At 44.3% G+C, this 21310-nt stretch overlaps 1 protein-coding gene across 1 annotated transcript in view; it reads left to right on the top strand.

Moving 5' to 3' along the window:
* GK5 (glycerol kinase 5) overlaps positions 1-16132 on the top strand; it is a 94727-nt gene extending 78595 nt beyond the window's left edge. Inside the window, exons 13-16 of the mRNA XM_065411152.1 lie at positions 3633-3736; positions 10397-10456; positions 13285-13418; positions 15978-16132. Coding sequence (XP_065267224.1) covers positions 3633-3736; positions 10397-10456; positions 13285-13418; positions 15978-16132 — 453 coding nt within the window. The remainder of the gene's footprint in view (positions 1-3632; positions 3737-10396; positions 10457-13284; positions 13419-15977) is intronic.
* The last annotated feature ends 5178 nt before the right edge of the window (positions 16133-21310 follow it).

The raw sequence follows: 21310 nt of genomic DNA, 5'->3' as shown, positions 1-21310 counted from the left end.
AGAAGCTGTTTCTTTTGAATGCAGACCTTATTACCGTGATTCATGCCTTTGTCACACCAAGACTGGTTTAGTTACGTGTGTTCTATGTGGAGCTTCACCTCAAATCAGCCTGGAAACATAGGTGTTGAAGCATATAGCCTCTGATGGTGGATTTATGGGAGCACATGACACTAGAATTCTATAATCTGCACTAGTTTCTTGTTGGAGTGGAGTTTAACTTGCTGTTTGTGACCTATAAAGCCCTCAATGGCTTAGGACTGTCTACCTGGGAGACTAACTCCCTCCCCATTCCTACTGCTGCATTTTAGTCAGTAGAGACACTTGAATTGGATTCCTCTCAATTTAACACAGGTTGCTGGTACTAGAGTGTTCTCTATGAGGGTCCCTGGCTGTAAAACCTGTTTCTCCCTTGGTCTGGAAATTGCGTGGCTCTGCTGAGATTCAGAGCATGTTATGTAGCACACCTATTTTATTCAGGCTTTTGAAGAGAGAAAGACTTGATGGAGGTTGAGATTTGTATGCAGATTTTTGTGGGAGTTGTGTTGGAGGCTGTTGGTAGCGGCAGTTTAGTTTAGATGTCTTTTGATACTTGTGTAAATCAAAAGAAATTGTGAGTTGTTATTTAAGATGCCAAAAAGGGTAGTACAGGATGGCCTGCATGCAGATACAACTAATGTGATAAGAGGTGATGTCCTGCTTTGGGCAAGTCTACATTAAAATGCTCCATCCAGCTGCACCGCTGTTACTCTTTAATGAAGACGCTGTACGCCAATGGGAGAGAGCTCTCCTGTCGGCATAGTTAATCCATCTCCTGAGAGGCAGTAGCTATGTCAGAAGGAGAAGCTCTCCTGCTAGCATAGCGCTGTCTACATGTGGGGTGAGGTTGGTATAACTATGTCACTTAGGGGTGTGGATTCCCCACCCCCACCCCAGCGACATAGTTATACCGATTATAGGTCTGTAGGGTAGACCAAACCTTTATATTTACCCACTTGCAAAGCTTAAAGGGATGCTGTCAGACAGTTTAAGGCCTAAATGTTACATGCCTTAAAAAATTCACTACTAATGGTTTTTTGAGGAACCTTGTCTTCCTATTCTCTGCAATTAATACCATATAAATATCTAAAATAATTTAGATAGGACCTTTCTTACAAATTTCTTAAATCAACTTGTGTGAAAACTCTTTTCTTCTCACAGAATTTTTTGCAATTTCCCATTTGCCCCACAAAATTACCCCTGCCCAAGACTCTCTCATCTTGAGAGGACTAGAAATGGGAACTCCATTCCATTGACTAAAGGATCTCTTAGGATCCAGAACTCCCAGCACCAGAAGGGCTTCAGATATCGAAGTCATGATATTTTTCACTGTAGAAATGCTAGTTTAGGCAATTTTTAGAGACTTTTTTATGGCTCCTTACAAGCCTTGTACAGTTGGACTTGTGACTTTACAGAAAGAAATGGATTATTTTAATAACTCTTAAATGTTTCTAAAATAGCTATTCTGTAACGTGACATACAGAATACATGATGATACAGGTTGATCATCACTTAATCAGGATGACTGAGAAACTTTACTCAGGCGTTGCTATTTTTGAGTAACACAGCCATCACAACGTTCTCCTAAACAACTTTTTATGCCACATCATACAATCATTAATTCTTTATATCTTATATCTATACTGTGTGTGTGTGTGTGTGAGAGAGAGAGACAGAGAGAGAGAGAGAAAGAAATACTGAATAGATTTATGGTATGAAGTAGGCACCAGAAGTGGAGTAAGCACTTCTGGAGCTCAACCATGACATCTCTACCCTGCTGTACAGGTTAGCTCCAACTGTCTTCCAGTAATCTAAATTTGATTGCATGGTTAGGTTTCGTAGACATCAGGATAGCAGGGCTTGGACATGTTATGGAGGCAATTTGTTCATTTCCTAGATAGTCAAATGTTTCTCTGACAGTTCCTGTTATGAGAATGAGGAGAAGGCTTCTCTCCTCTTAACTTGGATGACACTGCTGTGATGTGGCGCGTTTCTCATCATGGGACAGAAGCATTCCTTCTGTACAAATTTAAAATGCATATTTCCTTGATTTATTATCACTCACTCATCTTACCTTTGTTCTATAGTTTGTGTAAGTCATACATATATATTATGTGTAATATGTTATAAAAATGCAAATAAAGCTTTTAAACAAAGTGAATAAAACTCTGGTCCTCTAGACATTCGCCTTTAATATATATCATGAGTCCTTTCCTTTCTAGTTAGTTGCTTATACACCTCTACCCTGATATAAAGCTGTCCTCGGGAGCCAAAAAATCTTACCGCGTTATAGGTGAAACCGCGTTATATCGAACTTGCTTTGATCCGCCGGACTGCGGGACTGCGCCGGAGTGCGCAGTCCCGCCCCCCGGAGCGCTGCTTTACCACGTTATATCCGAATTCGTGTTATATTGGGTCGCGTTATATCGGGGTAGAGGTGTATTTGACAATCCACAAGCTTGTCAACAAGGAACCTTTTATTATTAGTATGGTTGGGTTAAACATCCACAAGTTGGAAAAGATGGTTGTACACTGGAGAACTGAATATATTCTTTACTGACTTCAAACATAACTAATTTCTGAATTGAGTCTCAGTGTGCAACATACTAGCCTTCATCTGGGCAAGTGGGCTGTCACTTCATTTACATCCTACAAAGTACTGAGCATCAACAACTCTTATAAAAGTCTATGGGAATATTTGGGAGTTCAGCACCTGTCAGGATTGGGCTTTAGTGCATTCCTAGTTTCCCCCACATATGCCTACTCTTATATTTTTACTTTAAAGTAATTTATACTTCCTTAATTTTTTGGTGGTGTTTTCCGTTTTTTTGCAGTCACAATATGATTAAAATTAGGGCTACTTCAGAATTCTGTATAGCAGATATTTAGGGAACTAAATAAAAATCCTGGAAAGTTTTTTAAAATGCCGTGTGTTATTTTTAAATTGAAAAAACATTTAACATTGTCTTAATGCATTTATTGGGAAGGAGAGTGACATTCTGTCACTCAAATCCACCAAAACAGTGGAGCAGAGATGGATGCAAAAACCAATCTGCCAGTCATCCTACGAAAGGAGATGACTTTTTTATGAGACAGCCAGAATTAGTGTGTCTGTTGCATCATTATGCCATTCAAAACATTAGTGCAATTACGTTATGTAATTTAAATTGACTAGCCTCTTCAAGGCTACTGTATTATATTATTTTTTCTGTACAAAAAGTCTGGGGAAAGTCAGTAAATTCTTTCCCGCCCTCTAACCCTCCCCCCCAACTTTAATAATACTGTACTCTATCTTAGACACTTGTACTTTAGTTGATGTGTACTCTATGTATATTTTTATAGGTAGTACCAATGAGTGATATTTAGTGTATCAAATTCTGGGGGAGGAAACAAATGCAATAATTGGCAACTGATTTTTCTGAAATATAGACAAAATAACACTATCCAATGCTTACATATTGTCTTAATTTTCTTCTTCTCATTATGCTTCCTGTAATTGTCATGTGTAAGTTATTTTTTCTTACTACTTGTATCCTTTCTCAAAATGCTACAGATATAACTCAGTAATTAATTTTATTGTCAAACCTTTATTTTAGGTTCCTGTGAATGACCCTTATGCATGTGCCTCCTTTATGGGGCTGAAACTTTCCACTACCAGAAACCATCTTGTACGAGCTATATTGGAATCTATCGCTTTTAGGTATTGAGTGCAGTCTTTCTTAATTCATTATCTTTAGGATTTCTATTTTCTTCTCATCTAATTATTCTGTATTTTGGTCACTCAGTGTGTGAAGTCAGATAATCACTTGTTACATGAATGCATGGACTTAGCAATTTATAAAATGTTAAGTGTGGCAATTTATATTAATTGACACTGACAGGAAGTTTTGTATATTTATCAAGGGTCACAGTTTTTGTTAATAACTGACCCAGCATAACAGGTTAAAATGGACTTGGCCCCTCTGCATGTCCAAAATCTGTCTTCTACCTGAAGTTTGCCCTTGTGTTTCCTCACTACCTTTATGTGGAAAGTAAGCCTCTTTTCACTCTCAACCTATTTTAAGTAGGCATGAAGCTGGAGGCTCCTGGGATAATTCTTAGGTCCTCCATGTTTATATAACATAGTGATAGGCATTTTAAAAATACATAAGAGAGACAGAAGATACGTTAGCTGCTGAATTGGGGTATGTGTCTTTTGCATACATGGAAAGCTGAAAATCTCATCCAAAGAGCTGGCAAAAAAAAAAAAGCTTCAAATATATCTTTTCCTTTCAGATGTATGTTTTTCCCTATAACTATTAGGGTAAGTTAAACTACTTCTTTAAGTGATGGTCCTTATGCATGTATATTCCACACATTGGTACTCATGTGCGCTGTGTGCCCAAGTCCAGAATTTCTTCAAAGCAGTGTCCGTTGACCTGCAGAGGCACAGTAACTCTACTTGTGCTCCCGATAATGGGTATAAGAGGAAATGTGGGTTGATGCCTCCCAGTTCCTACTCATCACCACATGGCCTGAGTTGGAATCATGTCCTCCTTCACTATTGCAGAATCTGTAAAATTTAATTGTAAATAGTTTATATCTTAGCTTAGGAATTCTAGTTAGTGTATAGTTTAGTATAGAATAGAATATCCCCACCCCCACTCCCCATTTGGAGGGACATCCTCCCTGATCCCAAGACTATGCCCAGGGTCCCAGGATTCAAGAACTGAGTCTCCTGTCCTCACTCTTCCTCCATCAGCAATGAGCATCACTGGTGCCTCTACTGTCTGGATGAGGCACATATCTCTGTGAAGTTCATTATCTGTAAATCCTTCCCATCCAGAACTAGAGAGGCCCAAGAGCTCCAATTGAAAAAGTTCCTGATGGAAGAGGCTCCATCTGACTCAAGCCCGGGAGACACTCTGTACTAGCTGACTAGCAGTGCTCCTCCAAGCACAAGCCTTGGCAGAAGGACTGATCCCCCGCAGCAGACTGTCCAGAAGAAACTTGTTTCCTTCCCAAGCCAGTCCAGATTGGGTGAGATGTCGCATATGGAACCCACGGAACCAGCTCCACTGAAGACTCCCAGGCTGGAGGATAAGGCACAGAAAAACAAGGATCTGCCGGTAACTGCTCTACCAGGGGGCAAAGATAAACACTCTCCAGTCCCATCTCTGGGAGCAAGTCCGAATTCATCATTGTCAATACAAAGACCATCAGGCCACATCAGACAAACCAGAACCTTTGGGTGTCTGTTGGAACTCCTCAGACTTTGGGCTCTAGGGAGACCTTTGTAACACCAGAGGATATCTTCCTTCCCTATATGCAGTCTCCACTTCTTTTGGCCCTGCCCTCCTAAGAGATGTCTTTACCCCAGACGAGGAACCGTTACCATTATTTCAGGAGAGATCCCATCTCCATCCATCGGGCAGGAGCACCTTGGTACCGACCAATGGAACCATCTTCGGAATCGGAGGAGATAGCTGTACCAGTATCTCTGCAGAGGCACAGGAGCCCTGACAGACAAGGTATTATTACCCCTCTGGTTATGACCTCCCCAGGGACATCTGGCATTGATTCCCGTGGGAGCCACCATTAAAGTTTTCCCAGCGGTAGCGGTCCAGATGAGATGTCAGGGATATACAGTATTTCCATACCTGGACGACTGGCTCTTGGTAGGCTGATCTCGCCAAGAAGTCATATCAGCAACAGAGTTTCTTCAGCGCCTCCTTGCCACCTTAGGTGTTTGTCACCCGTGAGGACAATACATTTTATAGGAGCATGTCCAGACTCAGTCTCGGCGAGAGCTTTCCTCCCTCCAGACATATTTTATGCGATGAGCAACCTGATCTCTCTCATCACCTGCAAATCTCGAACTACAGTGCATCAGTATCTCTCCCTGTTAGGCCACATAGCCACATGCATTTACATGACACTTTTCACCAGACTCTACTTGAGGTGTCTATAAGCGTGGCTCCACTCAATTTACTGACCAAACAGGGATCACATCAACTCCAAAGTCACCGTTTCCTCTGGAGTTCTCACCTTCCTCGGTTGGTGATCCAACCCGAACAAAGTCACGGTAGGGACTCCCTTCAGCTCTTCCATACCAAGGGCCACCATCATGACAGATGCCTCCCTCAGGTAGGGGCACACACTCGGACTGCCACAATGATCAGGGTATCTGGATGCCATGAGAGTCTAGGCTACATATAAGCTTACTGGCGCTCAGAGTGGTCGGTCTGGTATGCAAGGCCTTCTACAAACTTACTCCACATACAAATAATGGCAGACAACATATAAACAGGGAGGAATGAAATCTCATCCCCTCTGCCTGGAAGCGATCAGACTTTGGAACTGGTGTATTAGAGGTCATCACTGTACAGGCCACATACCTCCTGGCTGTTCAGAGCTCCCTGGCCGACAGATTAAGCAGAAGCTTCTCTGCAGACCACGAATGGGAGATGCATGACACAGTCCTAACCACCATATTCATGCGATAGGGACTCTGCTAGGGGACATTTTTGCATCCCAGACAAACAGAAAGCTTCCCATGTATTGCTCCAGAGGAGCCAGAGGCCAAGACACTCAAGGCAATGCTCTCCAGGACAGACAACCTCAGATACACATTTCCTCCCATCCCTCTATGACTGCAAGTTATATGAAAGATCTGGCACGACAGAGCCGCCATCCTCCTCCTAGTACCATACCGTCCCAAACAATTCTGGTTCACAGAGCTCCTAACAATGTCCACATGTCCCCTTATCAGGATCCGTGCATTTCAAGGTCTCCTAATTCAGTACGGGGGAAAAAATTAAGCACCTCAACCTGAGCTAACTCCACTTCACAGCCTGGTGTTTGGATGGATGTTAGAGATAAAACACTCAGACTCTGCCCCTATTCAGGAAATCCTGACCCAAGCTAGAGGGATTCTACTAGACTCTGCTACCTAGCTAAATGGCAGAGATTTTTGGCCTGGGTGCATTGCCACCAGCATTTACTTGATACTGTGGACATTCCAGTTATCCTAGACTAGCTCCTCTTCTTAAAGATCACAGGCTTAGCCCTCAGTTCATTAAGAGTACACCTAACAGCAATTAGTGCCTTCTCCTGCTGGTGGAAGGATGTTCTATCTTCATACCCCTGATCACAGTTTGATTTATGAAGGACTTGATCAGGACCTTCCCCCTGGACATTAAACCTATACCTCAATGGGATCTTAACTTTGTCCTGTAAACACTCTCAGGCCCACCCTTCAAACCATTGGCAACATGTGCCATGACCCACCTGCCCATTAAGGTGACATTCTTTAGTAGCCATTACTTTGGTGAAAAGGGTCAGTGAGCTGGGAACCATGATGTCAGACCCTGCTTATACAGAATTTCACAAGATTTCCCTTAGATTACACCCAAATTTCCTTGCCAAGGTTTTGTCTGAGTTCCACGTCAATCAGTACACTTATCTGTATTCTTCCCAAAACCCCATGCTTGTTCCAAGGAGAAGAGATTTCACTCTCTTGATGTCAGGCACACTCTGGCATTCTACCTGCAGAGAACCAAACCCATTAGAAAATCTCCAAGACTCTTTGTTGCCTTGTCAAATCATCATCATTGGCGATCCCGCGATTCAAGGATGATCTCTACCACAGATTTACATATGGGTCCTGAGATGACTCAGGAGTCCAATCTTGGTACCACAGATCTGCCCGCAGTAGGTACAGACATTTTCTAGTGGGTCAGCTGCCTGCTGGTAGAAAGTTTTTATTTGTTTGTTTTTCCTTCCTTCTCTCTCTCTTTTCAGCTTCAAGGGCAAGATGCTTCTCCTCAAAGTGGGCCACTGCCTGATGGAGGATGTGGCACCATTGAGATCAGTTGGTGGCTTGCTCTTCCCAGCTTGTGATATCCACATCAGTTTTCTTGATACGCTTTCTGTGTGTCTTTGTAGTGTTTCTTCTGACCACCACATGATCTCTGACCATGTGTGACTTGAGAGTAGAAGATTTGTTTCGGGAAGCGAGAGTCTGGTATCCGCACACAATGTCCAGCCCAGCAGAGTTGGTGCACGAGGATTGCTTCAATGCTGGTGACATTGGCTTCAGTGAGGATGCTGGTGTTAGTGCTGTGATCTTGCCCCTTGATGCGAAGGATCTTCTGGAGGCATCAATGGTGGTCCTCTCCAGACTCTTGAGGTGCTGTCAATAGGTCATCTAAGTTTCGAATCCATAAAGGAGTAACCATCTTGTAGTAACAATTATCTTATAGACCTGGATCTTGGTTTCTTGGTAGGTCACGGTCCATGAAAATGCGTCAGAACAATTTCCCAAAGGAAGCACTTGCACACTGGATCCTGTGCTGGATCTCCCTGTCAATTTTTACATTTTGAGAAAGTTGGCTACAGAGGTAGCAGAAATGCTCGACTGTCTCCAAAGTCTGTTCCTTGATGGTGATTTGTGGTAGGTCAAGTGTAAGGTCTGAAGCAGGTTGATGGAGCACTTTAATCGTCTCAGTATTGAGTGAGAGTCGTAGGCTTTGGTAAGCTTGTGCAGATAAATTCAGTGTTGACTGAAGGTCATCCTTAGTGTGCATGAGGATGGCACAGTCATCAGCATACTGAAGATCAGTAATGGACGCCCTGTGAACTTTAGACTTCAGATGGAGACGTCGAAGATGAAAAAGCCGCCCATCTATTCTGTATTGAATGTCAACTCCACTGGGGAGGCGGTCTTTAACGAGAACCAAAATGACTGCTAAATAGATGGAGAACAGAGTTGGGGCAATAATGTATCCTTTCCTAACCCCAGGTTTGATGACAAAAGGGTCTGTCTCCAGGCCATTACAGAGAGCGGTGGCAGTCATCTGATCATGAAAAAGCCTTAGGACCTTAATAAATTTTGGAGGGCAGCCAAATCTGGCCAGCACCTTCCACAGGGCTTCATGATTGACTGAGTCCAGAGCCTTTGTCAAATCGATGAAGGCCATGTACAGATCCTGATTTTGCTGGTAAGGATGCTCCACAAACTTTTTCTTCGTAGCTGGTATAATGAGAAGATTCCATGAGACTTGAGAAATGCCAACATTGTTAAAATCTTTAAGAAAGGAGATAAGTCAGTGTGTGGAAATTATCGAGGCATTGCCTTGCTATCTACAGCAGGGAAGTTTCTTGCCTGTATCCTCTTATCCGATTACTTCCCCTTGCTGAGAAAATATTGCCAGACTCTCAGTGCAGTTTTAGACCATCCCGCGGGACAACCGACATGATTTTCATTGCCCACCAAATCCAGGAAAAGTCTCGGGAGCCTTGGCAGAAAGGTCACAGGAATAAGCTGTATCCTCTGAGGATTTCTAAATGGGTTTCAGGATGCATCTTAGAGTGCTGCAAAAATAGCAGTTTCCCTCTCCTGAGCATATCACCACAAGGGCACTGCAGGATATCTGCAGAGGAGCGACTTGGAATTCCATCCATACTTTCACGTCACACTATGCTCTAACTCAAGCTGCAAAGGTGGATGCAGCCATAGAACTGCAGTACTAAAAACATTTCTGCTGCCAGTTTCCTCGCACCCTCCTCAAGTCAGAACGCTGCTTGATAGTCACCCAGGTGTAGAATATACCATAGGGACCATCCCTCAAAGAACAAATGGAGATTACTTACTGTAACTGGATGGTCTTTGAAAAGTGTTGTCTCTATCAGTATTTCACTACCCACCCTACATCCCCTCTGCTTTGGATCCGTTTGGATTGTTGTAAGAAGAGAAAATGGAGAGGTGTTAACCAGCACTGCCTCTTATACCCTTGGTCGGGAGCATGAGGAGAGTTACTGTATACATGCGGGTCAGTGGACACTGCTTTGAAGAAATTCCGGACTCAGGTGCAAGGTGCGCATGCGTACCCAGGTGAGGAATACATGCATCTCAAAGAACTTCAAGTTACAGTAAGTAATCTCCATTTTATAGCTTTTTCCCTTTAAAGAGCAGCTGGTGCTGGGTTTTTTTGCTGAAGCTGTGATTAATGTTTTTCTCTGCTTCCAGTTCTTAAGGTTGTACGTTGCATCCACCTGCTGTAACTTGTCTTAAATAAACTGTAAGCATTTTGGGGCAGGAACCATATCTCCTTATACAGTGCCTAGCACAGTTGGTCCTGATCCTGATTGGGTCACCTGAGTACTATTATAATGGTGTGTAACAGAAACCAGTCTCCGTTTATTTTTTAATCATTCAGTCCATGCTGGGAACTTGTCAACTGTCGCAGGCAATTTTGACAAAACTGCTGTCACATTTTGTCATATAATCTCCTTGCATACTGTATAGATATTGAACAGGTTTTAGAATATACATTATGTATAAATACAACATTAATTTCTATAAATATTTTTTTTAAAGAAACAAACAGCTGTATGATACCATTGTGAAAGAGGTGCGGGTTCCACTTACAAATATTCGGTATGTTTGTATTATTTTTAATATCACAAGTCATAAATTTTATTTGGTGTTTGTGAGTTCAAGTAAAACACACATGCTCTAGAACTTTGTTATTCAGTTTGTCTTTCTGTGAACATTCCATTACTGGGAATTGGATAACAGCCCTAAGTGTAATGTTCCTGGTGACGTAACTTCAAAAGTGATATGGATTCTAAATCTGCATTGGTGAGTATGAGTTGGTGTTGAACTTTCACTCTCAGGTTTACTTTAAAAGAAGTCAGAACAAATTTTGTTCTATTAATTTTCTCTGCAATATTCAGGGGGTCCAGGTACTGACACCTGTAAGTGGGCTTGCCTGACACTTTCCATCATAAGATCCTTTTTTCAGTTTCTTATAATTTTGCCTAATTGTAACCATTTTAGCTGAAATTTTCCATGCTGGTTATCTGCCTCAGACTAAATTTTTTTTGCAAAAATTTGTGTCACTTCTGAGCATGAGGTTAGGGGAAAATACTTTGCTTTGGTCATGTTAAAAAATTCTTCCAATTGTTTCATTGAGAAACTGTATTACAGCGGTTCCCAAACTGGGGGTCAGGTTATGATGCTTGGGGAACACTGTTTTGGTCTATAGTGGCATCCTCCACACAGCGTGACCTCACACATACCATACATATGACCCCATTTTAATTAATTAATTTCCTTCCAGGACTCCAGAAAGCATGGAAGAAGCCATTCAGAAGAGCAAAATGGCATCTTTTATACAGCATGACCTCACAAGCACCATGTGTGTCAGGTCAAGCCACATGGAAGACACCATTTTGTTTGTCAGAATGGCTTCCCTCATGCTGTCCGGGGTTCTAGAAGGAAATAGTTCATTAAAATGGGGTTGTGCTGGCAAAAAGTTTGGGAATCCCTGCAGTAGCACCTCTTTGCTTTGGAGCAGGAGTTGAAATTTGGCAAGGGGATCATTCTTGTGTCAGGGATGTGCCTTTTGCAATCTCCAGGAAAATCTGTCCAAATTTGGCCAGGTTGTGAGCCTTTGAAAACCGCATTTCACACATGCCCAGTAGAAACTTGTTAATGTTTGATAACAAATTTTCCAAAGATTCCATCTGTATTGGGTTTTCCTTTTTGAAGCAGCATAAGCTAAACTGAAAAAAGGCCGCAGTTATTCCAAATAAGAGTGTCCACAAGAGTAATTGTATAGCAGTATAATTATACTGGTATACTAATGCCTGTTAATTTCCCTGTGTAAATATGCCCTGGTGCACAGAGAGAGAGGCTAAAATTGTCAAGTGTGTGTTAATTTTGTATGCCTAACTTCTGACACCTTGGCTCTGATTTTCCAGAATTGGTAGCATTTTTATAGCATATTGTATGTTTAAAGCACAGTTCATCGACTTAATTTGCAGATCTGAGTGCCCATCTGGCCCCCATGTGTCTCATGTTGGACACCCAGAAAATGAGGAACGCAGTTAGTGGGCAACCAACAACATTTAGGTGACTTGCCCATCATCCTATAGTAACTCCAGCCCTGCACAGCTTCTATGTATGACCATATGGATAGCGCAGGGGTAGAATCCAGTTCTCCAGTGCAGCATTCAGCTGCCTTAACCAGGAGACCATCCTTTCTCTTCCTGCAGCCACCTGCCTCATTCATTACATGTCTTCCAACTTCTGCAACAAATGAGGCAGGAGTCCTGCAGACAATAGCAACCTAAAAAAGGTCTTTTAATGAGAACTATTGGGTAACCTTAACCATAAATGTCAATAATAGGAAAGTGGCTAAGTAATTGGCAGTATGGCAGTCTAGTGGTATAGTAATTCATTGTGTGACAAAGTGTCGGTAATTGTTTATAGTTTAATTATTTGTTCCCTGGTGCTCCTGGAGGAAGGAATGCCTTGTAACTCTGGTAACTCTCTTCAGCTAATACAGGGTCAGTGTTCATAAATGCCTGTTTTCCTTGGCTGGAAAACCAGGTGTCAGGGCTTGTCTTCGGTAGGGACTAAATCAGCACCACTGCGATCAATGCAGCGGCGTCAATTTAGCAGGTGAAGACGCAATAAGTCGATGGGAGAGCGCTCTCCCATCAATTTCAGTACTCCACCTCAACGAATGGCGGAAGCTATGTTGCCAGGATATCATCTCCTATTGACATAATGTGGTGTAGACACTGCTGTATGTCGAGCTAAGCTACGTTTACTTAAGTTACATAACTTATGTAACTTAGCTAGCATAACTTAGATCGACTTACCTCATTATTGTAGACAAAGCCTATGATACGAAGGCATTTAGGAGAAAGTAAAGAGAGAGGATGGAGAGATTGCAGCCTACTTCTCATGCTTCCCACAGAAGGAAGCAACTGTGAACCAATAGGCTAGAACACCAACAAAGATTCACTAATTACAAGAAAATGTACCTCTCTAGCTCTTTGAACATAAACTGAACTTACTGAACTTTCTAAAGGATATTTTTGAGTGTTCTGAGATTCAGGTTACAGCATGTAAAAGCCATGTTCTACCGTAAGTCTTAACATTTTAATCAGGATTAGAATTGTATTGTTTTAGGAGGCTGAAATCAAAGTTGTGCTAAAATCTTAAAAATACAAGTTGCTTTTTCAAATAATTTTTTTCAGACTTCAAAGGCAGTATTTTTTTCCCCCAAGAGGACTTATCCTGGCCTCAAAATATGTACCTGTAACTCTGCTCACACATAAAATGGAATATGTATGCACACATGTAGTAGACAATTTCTGTATCTGTATGCAAACTCAGAAGTTGTTTTTGAACATTTGATGCTAAATATTTTTATTAAACTCAACCTTTTACCTTTGTTTGCTCCCACACAGTGCTGATGGAGGTATCAGTAACAATAGTTTTATCATGCAGATGACTTCTGACTTAATTAATAAGAAGATAGACAAGCCTGTAAACACAGATATGTCTTGTCTTGGAGCTGCTTTTCTAGCAGGTCTTGCTTTAGGTATGTATATTCTTTGAAAAACTTTCCATCTAAATATTTGCTGACTAGTTTTTTTTCTCATTATAATACATACAGTTGAAGAATACAAATAGATCCGCAGAACTTGTACATGGCTTTGTCATTCTTTAATTTTCTGATAATAAATTGTCCATAAATAGTCAGTTAACCATTTTCACAGTTTCACTGTGTAGAAGGTTCGTGCCGGGGCTCGACCCTCCTGGGCAGGAGGGGAGCCACACCGACTCACCACTGGTGGAACGACAACCGGTTAGTTCAGGGGCTCAGACCCTCGGGTGCAGGGGCTGAGCAAACAAACAATTAGTTCTGGACTCAGGCCCTCAGGCAGGGGCTGAGCCGACAGACAGTTAGTCCTGAGGCCCAGGCCCTGGAGCAGGGCGGGGCACAAACAGTCCCAGCTCAGGCCCTTTGGGGCAGGGCTGAGCAAGCAAGCAGTTAAGGAGCCCAGGCCCTCTGGTGCAGGGGCTGAGCAGACAAGCAGTTAAGGAGCCCAGGCCCTCTGGTGCAGGGGCTGAGCAGACAAGCAGTTAAGGAGCCCAGGCCCTGGATCAGGGCGGGGCACAAACAGTCACAGCTCAGGCCCTTGGATGCAGGGGCTGAGCAGACAAGCAGTTAAGGAGCCCAGGCCCTGGATCAGGGCGGGGCACAAACAGTCATAGCTCAGGCCCTTGGATGCAGGGGCTGAGCAGACAATCAGTTGGGGTACGTCCAGGCTCCTACCTGAGCGTTGGGTGAGGGGGAAGCCTGCCACCCGTGAGCGGGGTGGCAGGGGGGAACGCAGGCCCACCCACTCCACTGCGTTCCAGCCCGGGGCCCTAGCAGCGGTTACTGCCGCTGCTGGTCAGTGGGGTATCCTGACCGAAACACACTGACATTGGCTCACATGTGTCTGCAGCCTGACCGGGGTCGGCTACCCCCGGGCTACTTCCAGGTTCCCCCTCAGGGCCTACCTCATCCGTGGCACCGGGCCCAGTCCAGTCCACCAGCATGGGCTCCTCTCGGCCGGGGCTTGGTGGCAGGTCCGGCAGCTCCATGGGGAAATCCGGCCAATTGCACTCAGGCAGCTCCTCCGGGTAACAGCAGGGGCGGAGGGGCTCTGGTGCGCTCTCGCCTTCGGGGTTGGTCTGGGGGAGTTCCAAGGGCTCCTCCCAATGACGGGAGCGGACGGGCTCCGGCGGCTCCTCCTCGTAGTGGGCCCGGGGTAGCTCCGGCCAGTTAGGGCAAAGGCCTCGGGCCTCGGAGGTCTCCCGGCCAGGAGCTCCCGGCCGCACGTCTGCTCCCTGCGGTGGCTGGGGCCTCACTGAGCTCTGGCGGCCAGCTTTTATACTTCCTGTCCCGCCCCTTGACTTCCGGGGGGCGGGAACAGGTGTCGGTAACTCCGCCCACTTGGGTGTCTGTAAGGGCTCTCCCTCTGCTGGGCAGGAGGGGAGCCACACCGACTCACTATACACTGTCATTGTGGAAATCCAAGCTAAAATAGCGCTTTTCATTCATACATCCGTGTGTGATGGAACAGAGGGGAGAGAGGATGGGGCAAAATATATAAAACCAGTTTAACGGGACAGTGCATCTAACACAAATTAATGCCCTGGTCTTGCAAACACTTATGCATTTGGTTAATTTATGCACATGAATAGTCCCAATGATGTCAGTTTAAAAAGTTAAGCTTATACAGCACATGTATGTTTTCAGGATTACAATCTGAATGTGTAAAATAAGTTTAGAAAATCCTCTTTTGTTCTTAAGATTTTGACAGTAATAAGCAAAAGGGATAGTATAAAGTAAATTAACTGTTAGAAAAAATTCAGCTCTAGTAAACTAGAATCAATCTATTTAATTAACCAGGCTCCAATGATAACCGAAATGTGTCTATTAAGCAATGGTCTTTATTAATGGAGGTTCATAGGAATATATTTTGTTGATGGCTGTTTGTGTTATTAAATGTCTTTTTTTAAATGTGCCTAGTACAAAACATTACACTATTTTAGGTGAGACTTATTCAGCAGCTAAAATAGAGTAAAGAAACAGCCTGAAGTAGACAAAGGGCCCTTCAGTATATAATTTATAGGTGTGAACTGTTTGTTCGCATATTTTACATAGACTTGTAGGCAACACAAAGTATTATTTGCCATTTATCTATTCTTTTAAGTAAGAAAGTAGGAAAATGATCAGTGTTGCCCTTGGTTCCCGTTGTCCCACCTAATTGAGAGGCCACCCGTGGTTGAGGCCTATTGTCTCCTTGCTCATTTTCCTGATCTTGACAGAACCTAAATGAACATCGATGTACTAAATCTGTTCCTTGGAAACCATCACAGTTAAGCAGATACTCTGTTTGTCAGCATTTCAGTTAAGTGGATTATATTGGAATTGTTTCAGAATGTAAAATATTCACCCACTTTACAAAGAAAGTTACTGGAATGAATAAGGAAAATCCTAATTATCTTCACCATGCTTCTAAGTGTAATTATTGTTCAATTGTATGGATTTGTTCCCAACACAATATTTGCAGTTAAGCTTTAGGATTAACTTTTGTACTTACAGGGTTTTGGACTGACAAAGAACAACTAAAGAAACTGAGGCGAACTGAAATTGTTTTTGAGCCTCAGAGGGACTCTGGAGAATACAAACTTGCCATGGATAATTGGACAAAAGCAGTACAACGTTCCTTGAATTGGTACAACCAGACATCATACTAATGGAAGAGTTCGCTTTTTTTAAAATGGCCATCTATTAATGAAACCTTAGAATTTATAGAACAATAAAAATTAAACCAACACATTTTTTAATGGAGTTTACACTTGGTTCTGTTGAATTTCAGCAGCCTCCCTACTTCTGTTAGATTACTTACTACTGCATTTTGACCCATCATATCCTCCTTGCTATACCTGTTGATCAGCTGCAGCAGCCATGTCCCTTTGGTGACCTGAGGGTGCGCAAGAATCTTGAATGCCACTGCCATGTCTGGAGTATAAGATGATTGATTGTCTGTGGGGACTAAGGACACTTATTCCAGTTATGGTGAGCAAAGGTGGGGAGATGTGGCAAAAGATGCTTCTTGTTTGCCTTGTCAGATGGAGATTTGATTACTATAATTTGCTCTGCATTGGGATACACTTTGAGATCACTTACAAACTTAACCCAATGCAGAATTTAGCTGTCTTTCTTATTGTCAGGGAATTTTCCATGAGGGGTTCTCTACTTTGGAACTCAGTTCTCCCTTGGTTTGAAAAAGCCTGAATTTCTTAACCTTCAGGGCATGCTGCAAGGCAACTCTATTTCGATGGGCATTTCTGGGAAGAACAAGGTGATTGCATGTGGGATTTTATTACTTATGGTGGACTTCATTTAGTATGGGTACTTTATGTATGAGTATGTGTTGCTGACTATGAGCTAATATGTTACATCTTAATTGACTAGACAGAATCTATATTTGTAACAAGTTTTTTTGTCCATGGTGTGTGTTCGTTTGTACAGTGCCTAGTGCTTAGGCACTATATTAAGTCTAAATATAAATACTGTGGATCAGTACTACATGAAATCATTTCATTCCATGATTTTTATAACAGTTTTTCTCTGATATGCAGCTCAACAAATCTTTAATTTTGTAATGAAAGTCAGTCTTATTGCACTGTTGTTAATTAATGCAAATAGCATTTAAAAGTAATTACATATTGTATCCTATTTTTAAAAAAGTATATGTATTAATGTTTTCTAAACCATCATTATTAAATTATATTGTGCTAAAGCAGAGCCAAACATACTTTGTTTTTGAAGACATACTTTACTGTTACTATTTTTAAAAATGGAATAAAAATTATAATGCATATAACGTAGTAAGTTATAATTTATAGCAGCATCTAGCTATAACTAAGAGTCTTTAATCATTTTCATTATAACCCCTTTTTGTCAGGAGTAGCTCAACTGCAAAATGTATTCCAATCTTAACATTCTTTAAAAAATTTAAACTTATTAGCTCTTGATCTATGTGGACTACTTGCTTTTAGCTTCTTTTAAGAATAGATTTTTAACAAACTGAGGATTCAAATGAATAAAATTTGCATTGAGATACTTTAAACAAAGATTATTAGTATGAGTCTGGTCTCAAATTGATCTATTTTATTTTTGTCAGAAATATGTATCCATAACAAATTGCTATGCCTGTATATTAATAATATACCTCTACCCCGATATATTGCTGTCCTCGGGAGCCAAAAAATCTTACCGCGTTATAGGTGAAACTGCGTTATATTGGGGTAGCGGCGGCAGGGCTCCGACGGTGATTTGAAGGGCCTGGGGCTCCAGCCGCTGCGGGGAGCCCCGGGCCCTTTAAATCCCCACTCGAGACCCACTGCCGGAGCCCCGGGGTAGCGGCAGCAGGGCTCCAGCGGTGATTTAAAGAGCCCCGGGCTCCGGCCGCTGTGGGGAGCCCCGGGCCCTATAAATCTCTGCCCGAGCCCCGCTGCCGGATATAACGCGGTAAAGCAGCTCCGCCCCCCAGAGCGCTGCTTTACTGCGTTATATCCAAATTCGTATTATGTCGGGTCGCATTATATCGGGGTAGAAGTGTATAAGAAGATTGCGGGTTTGGAGTTAACTTCAAACAGTCCAAGTCCAGCTACTTTTCCAGACTATTTTCTTTGGCGTTCATTTCATTCATTTGTTAGTTTTACTTCAGTTCTAGCAGTGAAGACATTGTACAAGCTCATTTACATCAACCTCTGTTTGAAAATGCTAGGCCTTTCACACACTCCTTACTGTTGACTGAATTTTAGATTCCCGCTTAGGCATAGGTTTTTCTTTAGTTTGAAAAGCTTATGTAATTTCTACCTTTTTTTATCAATTGGGCATCTTCAATCATAAAGCACAAATGGCAAATATTTCCAATCTATACTTATATTTTATCTGTACTTATATTTTAACTTGATATGCCATATTCGAGTTTATGAATATTTTACTTAGGGTGGGGCACTAGCCCACACGATTCAGATGTGAGGATTGAAAACCCGGGTGACAGTCTTTCTGCTATGATAATGGCCACTTAAGAGTCCTGACTCGACGAGAGCCATCAAGGGTGGAGAAGTGTTGAAAAAGACTGGGTTCAGGTACTTGCAGATATATAAAAAAATGACTGGTTCTTCTTCGAGTGATTACTCATGTCCATTCCATTGTAGGTGTGTGTGCTCGCCACATGCACCAGTGCGGGAAGTTTTTCCCTCAATGGTATCCGTAGGGGACCATCTCTGGCGCCCTCTGTGTATACCGCGGTATAAGGAGCACTGCTGGCTCCCCCAACCCTCAGTTCCTTCTTACCGCCAGTGATGGTGCTGGAACATTCTCTTGCCTCAGCAAGCTTCTCTCTCAATTGCTCATTGTGAACTTTTTTGCTGTATATAGTTGTTAAAAGTTGTTAGTTCCCTTAGCGTAGTTAGTGTTAGTTCGTAGTCCCAGATGGGGATTTAGCCTACGGATGAGGCATGCCCTGGTCCCTGGTCTTCAAACCCTGTGACTGCTGCAAAAAAAAATGCCAGTCAGCAACCCCCAAAGTAGCTGTCTTTGGTGCTTGGGGGAAACTCATGTGAGCGACAAGTGTCGCATTTGTAAGATTTTAAACCTCGGACCAAGAAGGAGAGGGACATTCGTCTCCGAGCGCTCCTTATGGAGTTGGCACTTGCACCGGCACCAAAGACATCCAGATTGGATTCCTCTCCTAGCACTGTGGCCTCAGTGCGGAGCGCGCTGCCAGCACCGTCCGCAGACCGCTGTCGATCCACCTCCCTGGTACCGGTTAGAAAGCAAAGAAAGGCTGGGAGGGGACCTTCTGCATCCCATAAAGCAAAGGAGAGTGCCGGAGGACAGCAAAGACCCATGAGGGATGGCTCTTTGCCTCCGGACGGAGGTCAGGCCCCAACTCCCACCAAGCAGGCTAGTCCACTCCAGGACACACCCGCCACCTTGGAGAGCAGCACCGGCATTTGGCACCTGGCGGTGCTGTCTACACCAGATGCCCTGCAGGCCACTAAGTATATCCTGTCCCTACCAGTGCCACCCATGCCGGTTACGGCGGTACCCCACTCCAGGGGCAAACCCACCATGGGACCCTTCCAACAGTCCCCATCAGAGTGGCACCGCTTCTCACCACAAGGAGTGTCCCACCAGTGCTCACCTGTGCAGAGCCACCATGCCTCGGACACGGGTCAGCCCACCCATCAGAGTTCCCGGTGTCAGTCCCCGGACTCAAAGAGGCGATCGCCAGTGGAATGGCACAGACCGGCAGAGATGCGCCTGTCCCTGCAGCCCTGGCGCCATGAGTGCCCCAGCCGCTCTCCCAGTGTGCAGCACCGCTCCGGCAATTCAAGCTGCAGGTCTCGGGAGCCCCATTACTGGTCACCGGAGAGCTGGTATGGATCACCACGTGCATGCCAACGTTCCCCAGCACGGAGACCTACTCAATGGACTGGCACCGCTCGCTGAGTGTTAGGCGTAGATCGCCGGGTTCCCGTTGCCAATCCGCTGAACACTGCCACCGGTCTCTGGGATCGAGGCATGGAGAGTCGTCACCCTTGTGAAGATCTCCAGTGGAACCTCGAGGCTGGCACTGACGTGACTGGGATAGACAGCCTCGGCACCATCCTGGTCCCCTGGACACGGCCCCTCCTCCTCGGGCTCACCGACATTCCCGGTGGCACCTCCTGCAGTAGCATGGCCTCAAGGCCAGTGGCCTGCCCCCTGGCACCTATGGAATCCTTGGGAGTTCTTGCAGCCTTCTCAAGGGTGTAGGTCGACCTCCGGGGCATCAGACAAATCGTCGGCGACAGTCTCCTGCTGGCCCCCCGACATGGAGGTGACACTGGAAAGAACCCCCTCAGGGTCACCCGAGCCCAACGGAGGTACCCGTGGAGGAGGCAGCGGTGGTGGCAGACCCACCAGTACCCCCCTCCTCTTCATCCTTGCCTGACGAGGCCATTACGGGGCCCTTTCACCTGGTCCTCCAGGATGATGCCAAGGCTCATCAAGAACTTCTAAAGAGGGTCACCTCAAACCTGGAGCTAGAAGTCAAGGAGCTGGCGGAGCCCTCAGACTCCCTCTTTGATGTGCTTCAGCAGCCCCTGCCAGGGTAGCACTGCCAGTACACGAGGCGGTGGCAAAAAGTACTGTCCCTGTGGCAGATGCCCTTGTCGCTGCCCCCCATTTCCAAGCGGGCAGAACGTAAATATTAAATGCTGGCTAACGGTTATGAATACCTTTACACCCACTCTGTCCCAGGCTCACTGGTGGTGTCAGCTGTTAATGAGCATGAAAGGCAGGGTCAACCAGATGCGACACCCAAAAATAAAGAGGCAAAGAGGCTTGATTTCTTTTTGGAAGAAAAATGTATTCATCTTCCAGCCTCCAGCTACGAGTAGCCAACCATCAGGCCTTGCTCTGCCGCTATAACTTTAACATCTGGCAGTACATGGCTAAATTTGTTCAGAGACTCTCTGCCTGAGGACCCCAGGAAAGAATTCATGGTGATCCTCAATGAGGGCAAGGCAGTGGCAAGGGCAGCCCTCCAAGCAGCCTCAGATGCGGGGGACTCTGCGGCCCGAACCAGGGCCTTGGCCATCTCCATGAGACTAGCATCCTGGTTACAATCCTTGGGCCTCTCCATGGAGTTTCAGCAGTCAATCCAGGACCTCCCCTTCGATGGCCTGGCGCTGTTCTCTGAACAAACAGATACCAAGTTGCATGGTCTGAAAGACTTGAGGGCAACCCTGCAGACCGTGGGCCTGTACACCCCAGGGCCGGCAAGGAAGCGGTTTAAGCCGCAACAGTCCCAGAGGTTGGGCAGTCAGCTGCGGTCAGAGCCCTTCCACAAGAAGGGCAACTCCTATAAG

This window comes from Emys orbicularis, chromosome 9 (assembly GCF_028017835.1).
Source record: "Emys orbicularis isolate rEmyOrb1 chromosome 9, rEmyOrb1.hap1, whole genome shotgun sequence".
NCBI lineage: Eukaryota > Metazoa > Chordata > Testudines > Emydidae > Emys > Emys orbicularis.
Note: the sequence above shows the minus strand (reverse complement) of the source record. Positions and strands in the feature narration are given on the sequence as shown.